The sequence below is a fragment of the Aptenodytes patagonicus genome, chromosome W, assembly GCF_965638725.1.
Source record: "Aptenodytes patagonicus chromosome W, bAptPat1.pri.cur, whole genome shotgun sequence".
In the NCBI taxonomy this organism is placed as follows: domain Eukaryota; kingdom Metazoa; phylum Chordata; class Aves; order Sphenisciformes; family Spheniscidae; genus Aptenodytes; species Aptenodytes patagonicus.
In genome coordinates, this window is record NC_134981.1 from 26,713,492 (window position 1) to 26,726,214 (window position 12,723).

Genomic DNA, 12,723 nt, shown 5'->3' on the forward strand with positions numbered 1-12,723 from the left:
TGTCACAGATCCAAACCTGGATATGAATGATGTCATCTGCGTTGAATTATTGAAAACCTCTGCTGGCTTGGGATTCAGTCTTGATGGTGGAAAAGCTTCCATTGCTGGAGACAGGCCCTTGCTTATAAAAAGAATATTTAAAGGTACTACAAGCATGCAAATGCAGTGGATATTATCCCAGTTTTCCTTTTCTGCATTGTACAGACATTTTAATTCTTGGACTCAATGTTTTTTGAAGCAAGGATGGTTTTTGTGTCCCTCATTTATTACCACTTATTAGCCAAAGTGGTCATTAAAAAAACCACTCCTGGGAATAGCTAGGGGTTGCATCTGCTAGTAAATGTTTGTGGAGCAATCTGATTTACTAAATACGATGCAGTTCCTTCCTGGGCTTGTCCACTATTCTAGACCTTAAATTACAGCAGCAATATCATATATAACAGTTTGAGAAGTTCATGCCTTATCTGATTCTCTTTTCTGAGAGAAGCACAGTGCAGATAATCAGTGTGGTTTCAAAGCACCATCCTGCATTATACCCAATTATTAATTTTATGTTTTTTTCTGTCTGTTATTTTTTTTGTTAGATATCAGTATTAGCTTTCACCAAGAATATGTGATGTTTGTATTCAAAAACAGCCACTCTAGGATACTTTGTTTGTCAGCAGGTAGTTATATGAACCGTGTATAGAAAGGAAACCAATCCCAGAACTATGCTGTGATTTTAATATGTCTTAGTCTCACGGCAGAGAGGAAGCAGTCTAGGAGTTTCCTGGAGTGTGTGGAAGACAACTTCCTGACACAGCTGGTAAGTGAGCCTACCAGGGGAGGTGCCTCACTCGAGCTGCTGTTTACAAACAGAGAAGGACTGGTGGGACATGTGGTGGTCGGAGGCCGTCTTGGGCTTAGCGACCATGAAATGGTAGAATTCTCGATTCTTGGTGAAGTAAGGAGGGGGGCCAGCAAAACCGCAACCATGGACTTCCGGAGGGCAGACTTTGGCCTGTTCAGGATGCTGGGAGACAGTCCTGAAGGGCAAAGGGGTCCAGAAAGGCTGGACGTTCTTCAAGAAGGAAGTCTTAAAGGCACAGGAGCAGGCTGTCCCCATATGCCGTAAGAAGAACGGGTGGGGAAGACGACTGGCCTGGCTGAACGGGGAGCTCTTGCTGGGACTCAGGAAAAAAAGGAGAGTTTACCGCTTGTGGAAGAAGGGGCAGGCAACTCAAGAAGAGTACAGGGATCTCGTTAGGTCGTGCAGAGAGGAAATGAGAAAGGCAAAAGCCCAGCTAGAACGCAATCTGGCCGCTGTCGTTAGAGACAACAAAAAAATGTTTTTACAAATATATTAATGACAAGAGAGCCAAGGAGAATCTCCATCCTTTATTGGATGCGGGGGGGAACATTGCCACCGAGGATGAGGAAAAGGCTGAGGTACTCAATGCCTTCTTTGCCTCAGTCTTTAACAGGCAGACCAGTTATCCTCAGGGTACTCGGCCCCCCGAGCTGGAAGACAGGGACGGCAAGCAGGATAACCTCCCCATAATCCAAGAGGAAGCAGTCAACGACCTGCTACGCCACCTGGACGCTCACAAGTCTATGGGGCTGGATGGGATCCACCCGAGAGTGCTGAGAGAGCTGGTGGAGGAGCTTGCCAAGCCACTCTCCATCATTTATCAGCAGTCCTGGTTAACGGGGGAGGTCCCGGACGACTGGAGGCTTGCCAATGTGACGCCCATCTACAAGAAGGGCCGGAAGGAGGATCCGGGGAACTACAGGCCTGTCAGCCTGACCTCGGTGCCGGGGAAGATGATGGAGCGGTTCATCTTGAGGGCGCTCACAAGGCATGTGCGGGACAACCAGGGGATCCGGCCCAGCTAGCACGGGTTCATGAGAGGCGGCTCACGGCTTAGACAGGTGTACTCCTCGCTGGGTAAAAAATTGGCTGGACGACCGGGCCCAGAGAGTTGTGGTGAATGGAGTTAAATCCAGTTGGCGGCCGGTCACGAGTGGTGTTCCCCAGGGCTCAGTACTGGGGCCGATCTTGTTCAATATCTTTATCAATGCTCTGGATGAGGGGATCGAGTGCACCCTCAGTAAGTTTGCAGACGACGCCAAGTTGGGCGGGAGTGTTGATCTGCTCGAGGGTAGGAAGGCTCTGCAGAGGGACCTGGACAGGCTGGATCGATGGGCCGAGGCCAACTGTATGAGGTTCAACAAGGCCAAGTGCCGGGTCCTGCACTTCGGCCACAACAACCCCATGCAGCGGTACAGGCTTGGGGAAGAGTGGCTGGAAAGCTGCCTGTCGGAAAAGGACCTGGGGGTGTTGGTCGACAGCCGGCTGAACATGAGCCGGCAGTGTGCCCAGGCGGCCAAGAAGGCCAATGGCATCCTGGCCTGTATCAGAAATAGTGTGGCCAGCAGGAGTAGGGAAGTGATCGTGCCCCTGTACTCGGCACTGGTGAGGCCGCACCTCAAATACTGTGTTCAGTTTTGGGCCCCTCACTACAAGAAGGACGTCGAGGTGCTGGAGCGTGTCCAGAGAAGGGCAACGAGGCTGGTGAGGGGTCTGGAGACCAAGTCTTATGAGGAGCGGCTGAGGGAACTGGGGTTGTTTAGCCTGGAGAAAAGGAGGCTGAGGGGAGACCTCATCGCTCTCTACAACTACCTGAAAGGAGGTTGTAGCGAGGTGGGTGTCGGTCTCTTCTCCCAAGTAACTAGCGATAGGACGAGAGGAAATGGACTCAAGTTGCACCAGGGGAGGTTTAGATTGGACGTGAGGAAAAATTTCTTTACTGAAAGAGTGGTTAAACATTGGAACAGGCTGCCCAGGGAAGTGGCTGAGTCCCCATCCCTGGAGGTATTTAAAAGATGTGTAGATGAGGCGCTTAGGGACATGGTTTAGTGGGCATGGTGGTGTTGGGTCGACAGTTGGACTCGATGATCTTAGAGGTCTTTTCCAACCTTAATGATTCCATGATTCTATGATTCTAGTCTGGGATTCAGTTTAGTGAAAAATATAGCACTTTCTAAAGGAAGCTGAAACTCAATGAAGCTGTGGGTGCTTAGCATTTTTACAGGATTACTTTTCAGTGGTATATTCTCTCATCAAGGAAAAAAATCAAACTGATATTTCGTGAATTGCTTATCAATTTCTCTGTGTGTGTTTGTTTTCTCCTCTTTAGAAAGTGATTCTGAGGGTGAAGGGCATGTTTAGTTTTTAAACTCATTAATTTATATCCTTAGATACAGTCCTTTTCCCCTCCCCATGATGGCTGATGTTGTCAGTTAAATTATCATTACAGAAAACATACTTTCATCAGCAGTGAAGGGTGTGCCCCTCTCTAGGAGCTGTTTCTGTGTCTGGTGTGCTTGTCCTAAGTTTGCTACCCGTGTTTGGTTTGTTCGTCCCTGTTATCTGGGTTTTACAATCTACTGCATTACCTCCTTATTACCATGTTAAAATTCTGTTTGAGAAAATACATCCATGCCACATACAGCCTGTATGTTTACTTTATCAACCAGGTTTTCTTACAGCTACAGAGGTAACATACAGCATCTTTCATGCACTCATGCTGCTTCCTTCAAAAACAGATGTTTTTTCTGATAACAAGGATTTATCTTGGTTAAAATAACATTTTCTGTGAGATGCAGTGTGGGGTAGATTGCTAGAGTGGAGCTGAACATAAATGACTTGTACTGAAATTGCCACCATTGGAAGAATGGTTTATTTGCTGTTCATCACAGTGGAAAGCAAGTTTTTGTGGGTTTGAATTTTTTTTTTTTTTTTACACTGACTTTTTCCCCCTTTTGCTCCTAGGTGGTGCTGCAGAGCAATATGGAAACAGAAACTGGAGATGAAATTCTTGCTGTTAGCGGAAAATCAGTACTTGGCCTCGTGCATTACGATGCCTGGAACATTATTAAATCTGTGCCAGAGGGCCCTGTTCAGTTACTAATCAGAAAACACATAACTTCAGTATGATGGAAGCACTACATCTAATCACACTTGCTAAGACAAAACATTTAAAACTGACTAGAAGCTGTCTTTGTTTCTAAAGCTACACAGAAGTGTCTTAATGCTCTACAGAGAGGTGCTAAGAGCCTTGGAGAACCACTGAGCAAGCATGTGATGAGCATCATAAAATCTCACCTAATTATCAAGGATGAAGGAAGCCAAATGCTAGAGACATTTTTGTATTATGTGGCAGTTTTAATGGAACTTCAAGATTTTTACTGGGTTTGGTTTAAAGTATTTTGACTGACACAAATAACACTATGCCCGTCCCTGATATTTTTATTATCTGCAGAGCATTAGGAGTATAACTTGTTGGTTGCCATCCTGTTGACAAGGATGGGTATTTAGACTGTACTATATCACTTAACTGTAATATGACTTCAGAACACTTACTTAGGGTCTGGTCCTTTTTTGTTATAATAAGAGAATGTCTGGAACAATCTCGCTTCATTCTTCTAAGTGCAGTTTTGCTAAAAATGCATGACAAAAGGGGATGATTTTTCACAGCTTTTATGCCTAAACCATGAGCATTTTATTGCAAAGCTGAAAAATCCTCTTAAAACTGATGAACTAACTCAGCATCCACCACAATTGAATCTGCTCTTAGCGGCAACTTGTATCTGAAAGCACTCGGCATTAATGCAATAGAAATCTGTGAGCAAGAAAATTGTGTCCAAATAATAGGTGATTGTCCACCAAGGCGTAGACTGAGTTGTTAGTTGTGATTAAAATGGGAGCGGTAAAAATTCTGCCCTGAGCAAGTGCAGAATCCTGAAAAGTTAGTAGAATATTTGGACAAAGTATGCTGTCACCCTGGCAACTCCAGAGAGATGCAGATCATGGCAACGTGCTGGGGCCTGGCCCATGCCTACCGAGCCCTGTTCAACACCATTCAGTACCCTCAAAGGGAAGAGAAGGTCTCTGGCTCTGACGGTAAAACAACACGCCCTGCGGCCACTCAGACCCAGGCGACACACCCTGCGGCCACTCCGACCCCAGTGACACGCCGTGCGGCCACTCCAACCCCAGCAACACGCCGTGCGGCCACTCCGACCCCGGCGACAGGCCCTGCGGCCACTCCAACCCCGGCAACAGGCCCTGCGGCCACTCAGACCCTGGCGACACACCCTGTGGCTAAACCAAAAAGCCAACCTGTGCTGGTATCAGTCGCCCCTGTACACAAGAAGAAATCTTGGAAGCGGAAGTCGGCTCGTTTAGTAAGGGAGGAAGAAACTTCTTCTAAAAGGGAGCCAGAGGAAGAAGTGGATGAGGCAGACTACCCTGGAGAAGGGCCATCACGAGAACAGGAGGAGGAGGGCCGGCAACTGCTCGGGGAGGAAGAGGAGGAAGAATTCATGAAAGGGGCAGTAACCACCCGATCTCTATCCCTGAGTGAGCTGCGAGATATACGAAAAGATTTCAGCCGTCGTCCAGGCGAGCATATTGTCACCTGGCTGCTCCGATGCTGGGATAATGGGGCCAGTAGCCTGGAATTAGAGGGTAAAGAAGCCAAGCAGCTGGGATCCCTTTCCAGGGAAGGGGGCATTGACAAAGCGATTGGAAAAGGGACACGAGTCCTCAGCCTTTGGAGGCGACTCTTGTCAAGCATGAAGGAAAGGTATCCCTTCAAGGAAGATGTCATATGTCGCCCAGGCAAGTGGACCACCATGGAGAAGGGTATCCAGTTCCTGAGGGAAGTAGCTGTGCTGGAGGTGACACATGCTGAGGAGGCTCCAATGTATAATGAACTACCAGAAAATGAGAAGCAATATGCCCTGTTCACTGATGGGTCCTGTCGTCTTGTGGGAAAGCATCGGAGGTGGAGGGCTGCTGTGTGGAGTCCTATGCGACAAGTTGTAGAAACTGCTGAAGGAGAAGGTAAATCGAGCCAATTTGCAGAAGTAAAGGCCATCCAGCTGGCTTTAGGCATTGCTGACCGAGAAAAGTGGCCAGTGCTCTCTCTCTGTACTGACTCAGGGATGGTGGCAGATGTCCTGTGGGGGTGGTTGCAGCAATGGAAGCAGAGCAATTGGCATCGCAGAGGCAAACCCATCTGGGCTGCCGCATTGTGGCAAGATATTGCTGCCCGGGTGGAGAACCTGGTTGTACAAGTCCGTCACGTAGATGCTCACGTACCCAAGAGTCGGGCCACTGAAGAACATCAAAACAACCAGCAGGTGGACCAGGCTGCTAAGACTGAAGTGGCTCAGGTGGATCTGGACTGGCAACATAAGGGTGAGTTATTTCTAGCTCGGTGGGCCCATGACACCTCAGGTCACCAAGGAAGAGATGCAACATACAGATGGGCTCGTGATCGAGGGGTGGACTTGACCATGGACGCTATTGCACAGGTTATCCATGGATGTGAAACATGCGCTGCGATCAAGCAAGCCAAGCAGTTAAAGCCCCTCTGGTATGGAGGACGATGGCTGAAATATAAATATGGGGAGGCCTGGCAGATCGATTATATCACACTCCCACAAACCCGCCAAGGCAAGCGCCACGTGCTTACAATGGTGGAGGCAACCACCGGATGGCTGGAAACATATCCCGTGCCCCATGCCACTGCCCGGAACACTCTCCTGGGCCTTGAAAAGCAAGTCCTATGGCGACATGGCACCCCAGAAAGAATTGAGTCGGACAACGGGACTCATTTCCGAAACAACCTCATAGACACCTGGGCCAAAGAGCACGGCATTGAGTGGGTATATCACATCCCCTATCATGCACCAGCCTCTGGGAAAATTGAACAATACAATGGACTGTTAAAGACTACGCTGAGAGCAATGGGTGGTGGGACATTCAAACATTGGGATACGCATTTAGCAAAGGCCACCTGGTTAGTCAACACGAGGGGATCTGCCAATCGAGCAGGCCCTGCCCAGTCAGAACTTTTATGTACTGTAGATGGGAATAAAGTCCCCGTAGTGCACATAAAAAATATGTTGGGGAAGACAGTCTGGGTTATTCCTGCCTCAGGCAAAGGCAAACCCATCCGTGGGATTGCTTTTGCTCAAGGACCTGGGTGCCCTTGGTGGGTGATGCGGGAGGATGGGGAAGTCCAATGTGTACCTCAAGGGGATTTGATTTTGGGTGAGAATAGCCAATGATCTGAATTATGTGATGTTAAGTGCTACATAATATTATATGCCATGCTAATGATATTACAATAAGCATCACCCAGACTAATGAAGAATGTACTTAGATGAAACCGAGCAAAGCACAGCGATGATGGTACCAGAACTGACTTCAACATGAAACAATCCAGCACCACATACCATCTCCATCTTTCCTGCCCTGGAAGATTATTACGACAGATGGAGCCCGAAGTCATGGACTAAATGAACTCACCGAACATTTTAGAGGGACGGCCCACAGACTAAGGGAATGTTATTTGTGTGTGTGTGTATAGATATATATTAAAAGAAACCCAGGAAAAGGGATGGTGATTAATGAAAATGTACTGGAAAATGAGACACTTGAGCATGACGTAGATGGCATAGAATAAGGGGTGGATATTGTCCTGGTTTCGGCAGGGATAGAGTTAATTTCCTTCCTAGTAGCTGGTACAATGCTCTGTTTTGGATTTAGGATAAGAACAATGTTGATAACACACCAATGTTTTAGTTGTTGCTAAGTAATGCTTACACTAGTCAAGGACTTTTTAGTTTTCCATGCTCTACTGACTGAGAAGGCTGCAGGTGCACAAGAAGCTGGGAGGGGGCACAGCCAAACTGGCCAAAGAAACATTCCATACCACGTGATGTCATGCTCAGTACATAAACTGGGGAAAGCTGGCTGGGGGGGCCACTGCTCGGGGACTGGCTGGGCATCGGTCGGCGGGTGGTGAGCAATTGTACTGTGCATCGCTTGCTTTGTGTATTATTATTTTTATTACATTATTATTATTGCTATTATTATTTTATTTCAATTATTAAACTGTTTTTATCTCAGCCCACGAGTTTTTTCTCACTTGTGCTCTTCCAATTCTCTCCCCCATCCCACCGTGGGGGAGGGGGGAGGAGTGAGCAAGCAGCTGTGTGGTGCTCAGTTGCCGACTGAGGTTAAACCACAACAGTGGGACATACTATTGTCGTGGTTTAACCTCAGCCGGCAACTAAGCACCACGCAGCCGCTCGCTCACTCCCCCCCGGTGGGATGGGGGAGAGAATCGGAAGGGTAAAAGTGAGAAAACTCATGGGTTGAGATAAAGGCAGTTTAATAGGTAAAGCAAAAGCCACACACGCAAGCAAAGCAAAACAAGGAATTCATTCACTACTTCCCATGGGCAGGCAGGTGTTCAGCCATCTCCAGGAAAGCAGGGCTCCATCATGCGTAACGGTTACTTGGGAAGACAAACGCCATCACTCCAAACGTCCCCCCCTTCCTTCTTCTTCCCCCAGCTTTATATGCTGAGCATGACGTCACATGGTATGGAATATCCCTTTGGCCAGTTTGGGTCAGCTGTCCTGGCTGTGCCCCCTCCCAGCTTCTTGTGCACCTCCAGCCTTCTCAGTCAGTAGAGCATGGGAAGCTGAAAAGTCCTTGACTAGTGTAAACACTACCTAGCAACAACTAAAACATTGGTGTGTTATCAACATTGTTCTCATCCTAAATCCAAAACAAAGCACTGTACCAGCTACTAGGAAGGAAATTAACTCTATCCCTGCTGAAACCAGGACAACTATAAATGTGAGCTTTGAACACTTCACACAGGAGTAGGTTTGCTCCCCTCATCGTGGTGCTAGGGAGGACCCTGAAGCCTGTTTTGGTGATGAAGTGCTTTGCCTGGCTCACCAATGTAGACACAATGTACCCCCTGTTTTTTCTCTGAATCTATGTGGGAAGCTGAGGCAGCAGAAGATCAGACCTAGCTGATCCAAGGGAGTTTTCTTCACTGGTACTCAGAATAAATGTTACAAAAGCAAAACTACTCTCTCACCTGATGCTGCTTTCTGGATCTCCAGGGTTACAGATGTGGGAAGACACTGCATAAGCAAGCAGATTTCCTCGTATGCCATCTTACTGACTGGGATACTGTTGATGGTGGTAATCTCATCTCCTACAGCCATCTTGCCCATTGATCCCTGATGCAATGACAGATCCAAGGGAATTATAAATACACCTCATAAGCCCTGCCACAGGTGCAAAGATTGCAGGGAAGCAATTAATGGCTCATGAGCAACATTCCCTATTTCGTATCACCGCAGAGCACAGGTACCACTGCTGTCAGTTTGCCAACACGTAAATAAAAAGCATAGTCTGCTCTTGCCAGGAGAGGAATTAATGATCAATGTCAAACGGAAAGGTCAAAAGAGCTGCTGGATTCTCTGAGAGATCAGTATCAGGATGGAGGACATAGCCCTCTTCATTTAAATGAATTTGGATAGATCAGCCCTAGTTTCTTCAGGACTGGAACACTATCATTTTTGCATTTCATGTATGAATTATATCTCTGGTCACAACCTCCCATTGGACCAATTGGACTCTCCTAAATAACTAAATTGGACAGGGACTGAGCTCTTAAGGTAAAAGCCTAAGTATGTTTCTAAACACTGCACAATAAGTCAGAGAAAGAGGCAGGAACAGAACCCAAATCCCCAGCTCTCACAGCCCAATTCAAACTGCTACGACATATCCCCTCTTACCCTAGCAGCCCCTAACTAGATTAAAAATGCTACATCCAGTTTTGTACACCAGAGTATCTTCCTTCCTCTGTCTGCACCTTTGCATCTAGGTCAGCAATTCCACACCCAGCACGAAGCAAGTATTCACACTAGTATGTGCATGTAAGAGATGCAGAAGAACGATGTGTTACTGGTACTACCATGGTGTTTGGCAACCCTGGCCAGCACCTAAGGCGTCCTGGTACCAGATTTGTGTAATACAGGAATACATGCACATAAAATAATAGAGAAGGATTTAAAATACACATTCTAAGTTGCAACATAGCTCCTCTCTTAATAAGCATTTTTACCACCAGGATTTATTTTGTCTTTGGTTCTGGTAAAAAGAAAGGAAACAGAAGAATAGTATTCCCTCAAAACTGTAACTGTGAGTGTGGATGAGTCCATCTCAGTAGATCTGCCTCTTGCCTTTCTCAGTTTTGAATCAGCCAGAGTGCACTTTGAATCGGAAACATTTCATTGAACAGCAGCTTCAGAACAATATGGGGTGAGATGTTTTGCCCAGCAGAGACAAACATCTCCCTCGCACTTACTCTCAAAGATCACTTGCTTAATAATAATCATCCCTGCAAAGCGAAAGCAAATCACAACAAGGCAACCCAAATTAAAAAAATTACCATTTCTGCTGCTCCACCTGGCCGCAGCCCTGTGACAACAACCTTTAAGGGCATGGCCTGGATTTCCAAATCCAGGCCGAATGACTCATGCTCATTGCAAACCAGAGTGACTATTTCACCTTGGCCCTGCCCGGCCCCATCGGGTGCTTCACACTTCTTGCTGTGAGGAAGCATCCTTGCAACAGGCTTGTTATAAGAGCCACGCTCCTCAGTCCTCTGTCTCTGAAGGCTTCAGCACTCAGTGCTCATCATGCTTTTCACTCTCGTGACTGCTCTGTGCTCAAGTTTTGGCGATCTCTTAGATTCGAGTTGTGCTTCCCAGAGCTCCTTCAAACTCAGGCTGCCGAGACGAACTTCAGGCACACTTGAGTAATCAAACGCTATGATGGGGAAGAAAGGAGAGTCAGTTTGCTCCAGTGTGCTGTCTGCAGACTCCACGGAGTTGCTGAAGACAGGGGAAGACATCTCCGTGTCAATATATCTAGGTGACTCACTGTCCTGGCTCTCATCATCGATTTCTACAGACGAAGTTGTAATGACAATGCCAGCGTCCTCCTGGCTCTTGGCCCTCTGACTTCTTTGCAAGTGGGAACTTTCATCGTCATCACTAATGTCACCATCATAGAAAACTACCCTCCTCTGTTGATGAAAGGGGCTGCGGGCAGTTTTGGGGCTGTTGCTGAGGATGCCGGGTTGGACAGACTCCACGTGCTTGTTGTGAAGACTGGATGATCTCCCACTAGTTGGAGAAGACAGGCCATTTGCTTTTGCCACTCCTGCTTGTCTAGTAGCTAGAAAAAACAAAAATTTATATTTTAATTGCATTTATGGATGATTTTTAATACCATGCATCTGACTGCAACAGAGGACATGTGGCTCTGTTTGTAGGGGAAGCTTAACCTCTCCTCACAAAGCAAAAAGCAGGTTTTTCATGTCCTCCCTCTAACTACAGTAAACAGCAAGAGGGGCGGCAGATAGCTCCACAGTTTATGGGTAATTCCTGAAATCAGTTCATGGCACATCTGGTTCTATTTTCAGCTTATTTCTAAAATATGACTATGACCCAAAGAAGAAAGGGATGCAAATTCACATGTGTATTTTACTTTAAACAACAGAATTTCTTTCACATCTTGCTTAAATCTATGTTCAGGACTGCCTGCATCAATTTACAGTGAGTGAGAAATGCTTTCCTGAACAAAGACACAAGCACATGACAATCAGTTTCAAATTAAAGACTAATAAGCCCGAGAACCCTTTCCACATCCTTCTTAGAAAGAACTGCATCTTATTTTGTAGAAAGTTTTTTTGTTTTGCTTTGTTTTGTGTTTTTTTTTTTTAAAACATAAAAATGCTTTTCAGCATTAAATAATGAATTTCCAGTGAAAAATAATCTGTAGACAAAGACATTACTTGAGAAGCACGGAAAAGGGAGAATAAATGTAATATCCTTTGAATTTGAAATCAGGTGCGTGTCAGTAAGGAAATGTAAGATTCTTTCGTCAATTACTATGGGGAGAAAGATACAGATGCAAAATATCCGATGTCAAATTGAACATTTGATTGTTTTTACACTGCTATATGTGACATTTTGAAATTGTGTATTTGAGATCGCTATGAACACTTTCATTTAAATGTAATCAATCAGATGATCATCAGTCATTTGAAGAAAAACCTGCAGTGTTGTCAATCTAGTTTCTGCCAAACCAATCAAATAAAGTCATTTTCACATAATCAGAGCAGCAATTTGGACAAACTACCATGGAAACAGGCATATATGTGCATTGTTGTAAATCCCTTCCATTTTCCAGAATTTCATATGATCAGCACTGGCTTGTACTATGTCACCAGGCATTTCTTACCAGCACAGGAATCACCGTAAGCTCTCCTGTAAAGCAAACCAGTGCTCAGTGACTCTCCCCCCATTAGCCAAATGACCAGACACGTTTCTGTTGCTTACTCAGGTTACCAGAAAGAAGAGAGCCATCATCCAACAAACTGTTTCTGTTCTTCTGATGGAGCTGCTCTTCGTCACAGGAGCCGGTTACAGCATCAGAAAACATGAGTTGGCTTGTACCATTGTGTGAGAAGTACTGGGAAAGCTCTGCCTCGGAGCCGACAGATCCCTGCTGAAAAGAAGTGAGCCTGGTGACTGGCCATCATTGATGCTTAAAGCCCCTGTCTGCATGAAAGCACCACAAACTCCACTCATCGCCCTTGTCAATAAAGGAAGCTTAAAGCCAGTTTTTAAAATAGAGGACTTGTCAGTATATTGAGAGCCAAACTGTCAAACTTGGATGGCTGAAATGCAGCACATCAATACATTTTTAGCCAGTATACTAAATAAAAAAGATTCCAAATCCCACTATTTTGCAGATGTAGTTCAACACAGAAACCAGGGATGAAACCA

The 12,723-nt window shown here is 46.0% G+C and overlaps 1 protein-coding gene across 1 annotated transcript in view; it reads right to left on the reverse strand.

The window, feature by feature from the left end:
- Positions 1–12,723, reverse strand: part of LOC143172212 (PDZ domain-containing protein 2-like) — a 111,680-nt gene that overhangs the window by 26,186 nt on the left and 72,771 nt on the right. The window contains 3 exon segments of the mRNA XM_076361452.1: positions 8,955–9,099; positions 10,317–11,107; positions 12,274–12,442. Of these exon segments, the coding sequence (XP_076217567.1) occupies positions 8,955–9,099; positions 10,317–11,107; positions 12,274–12,442 (1,105 nt within the window).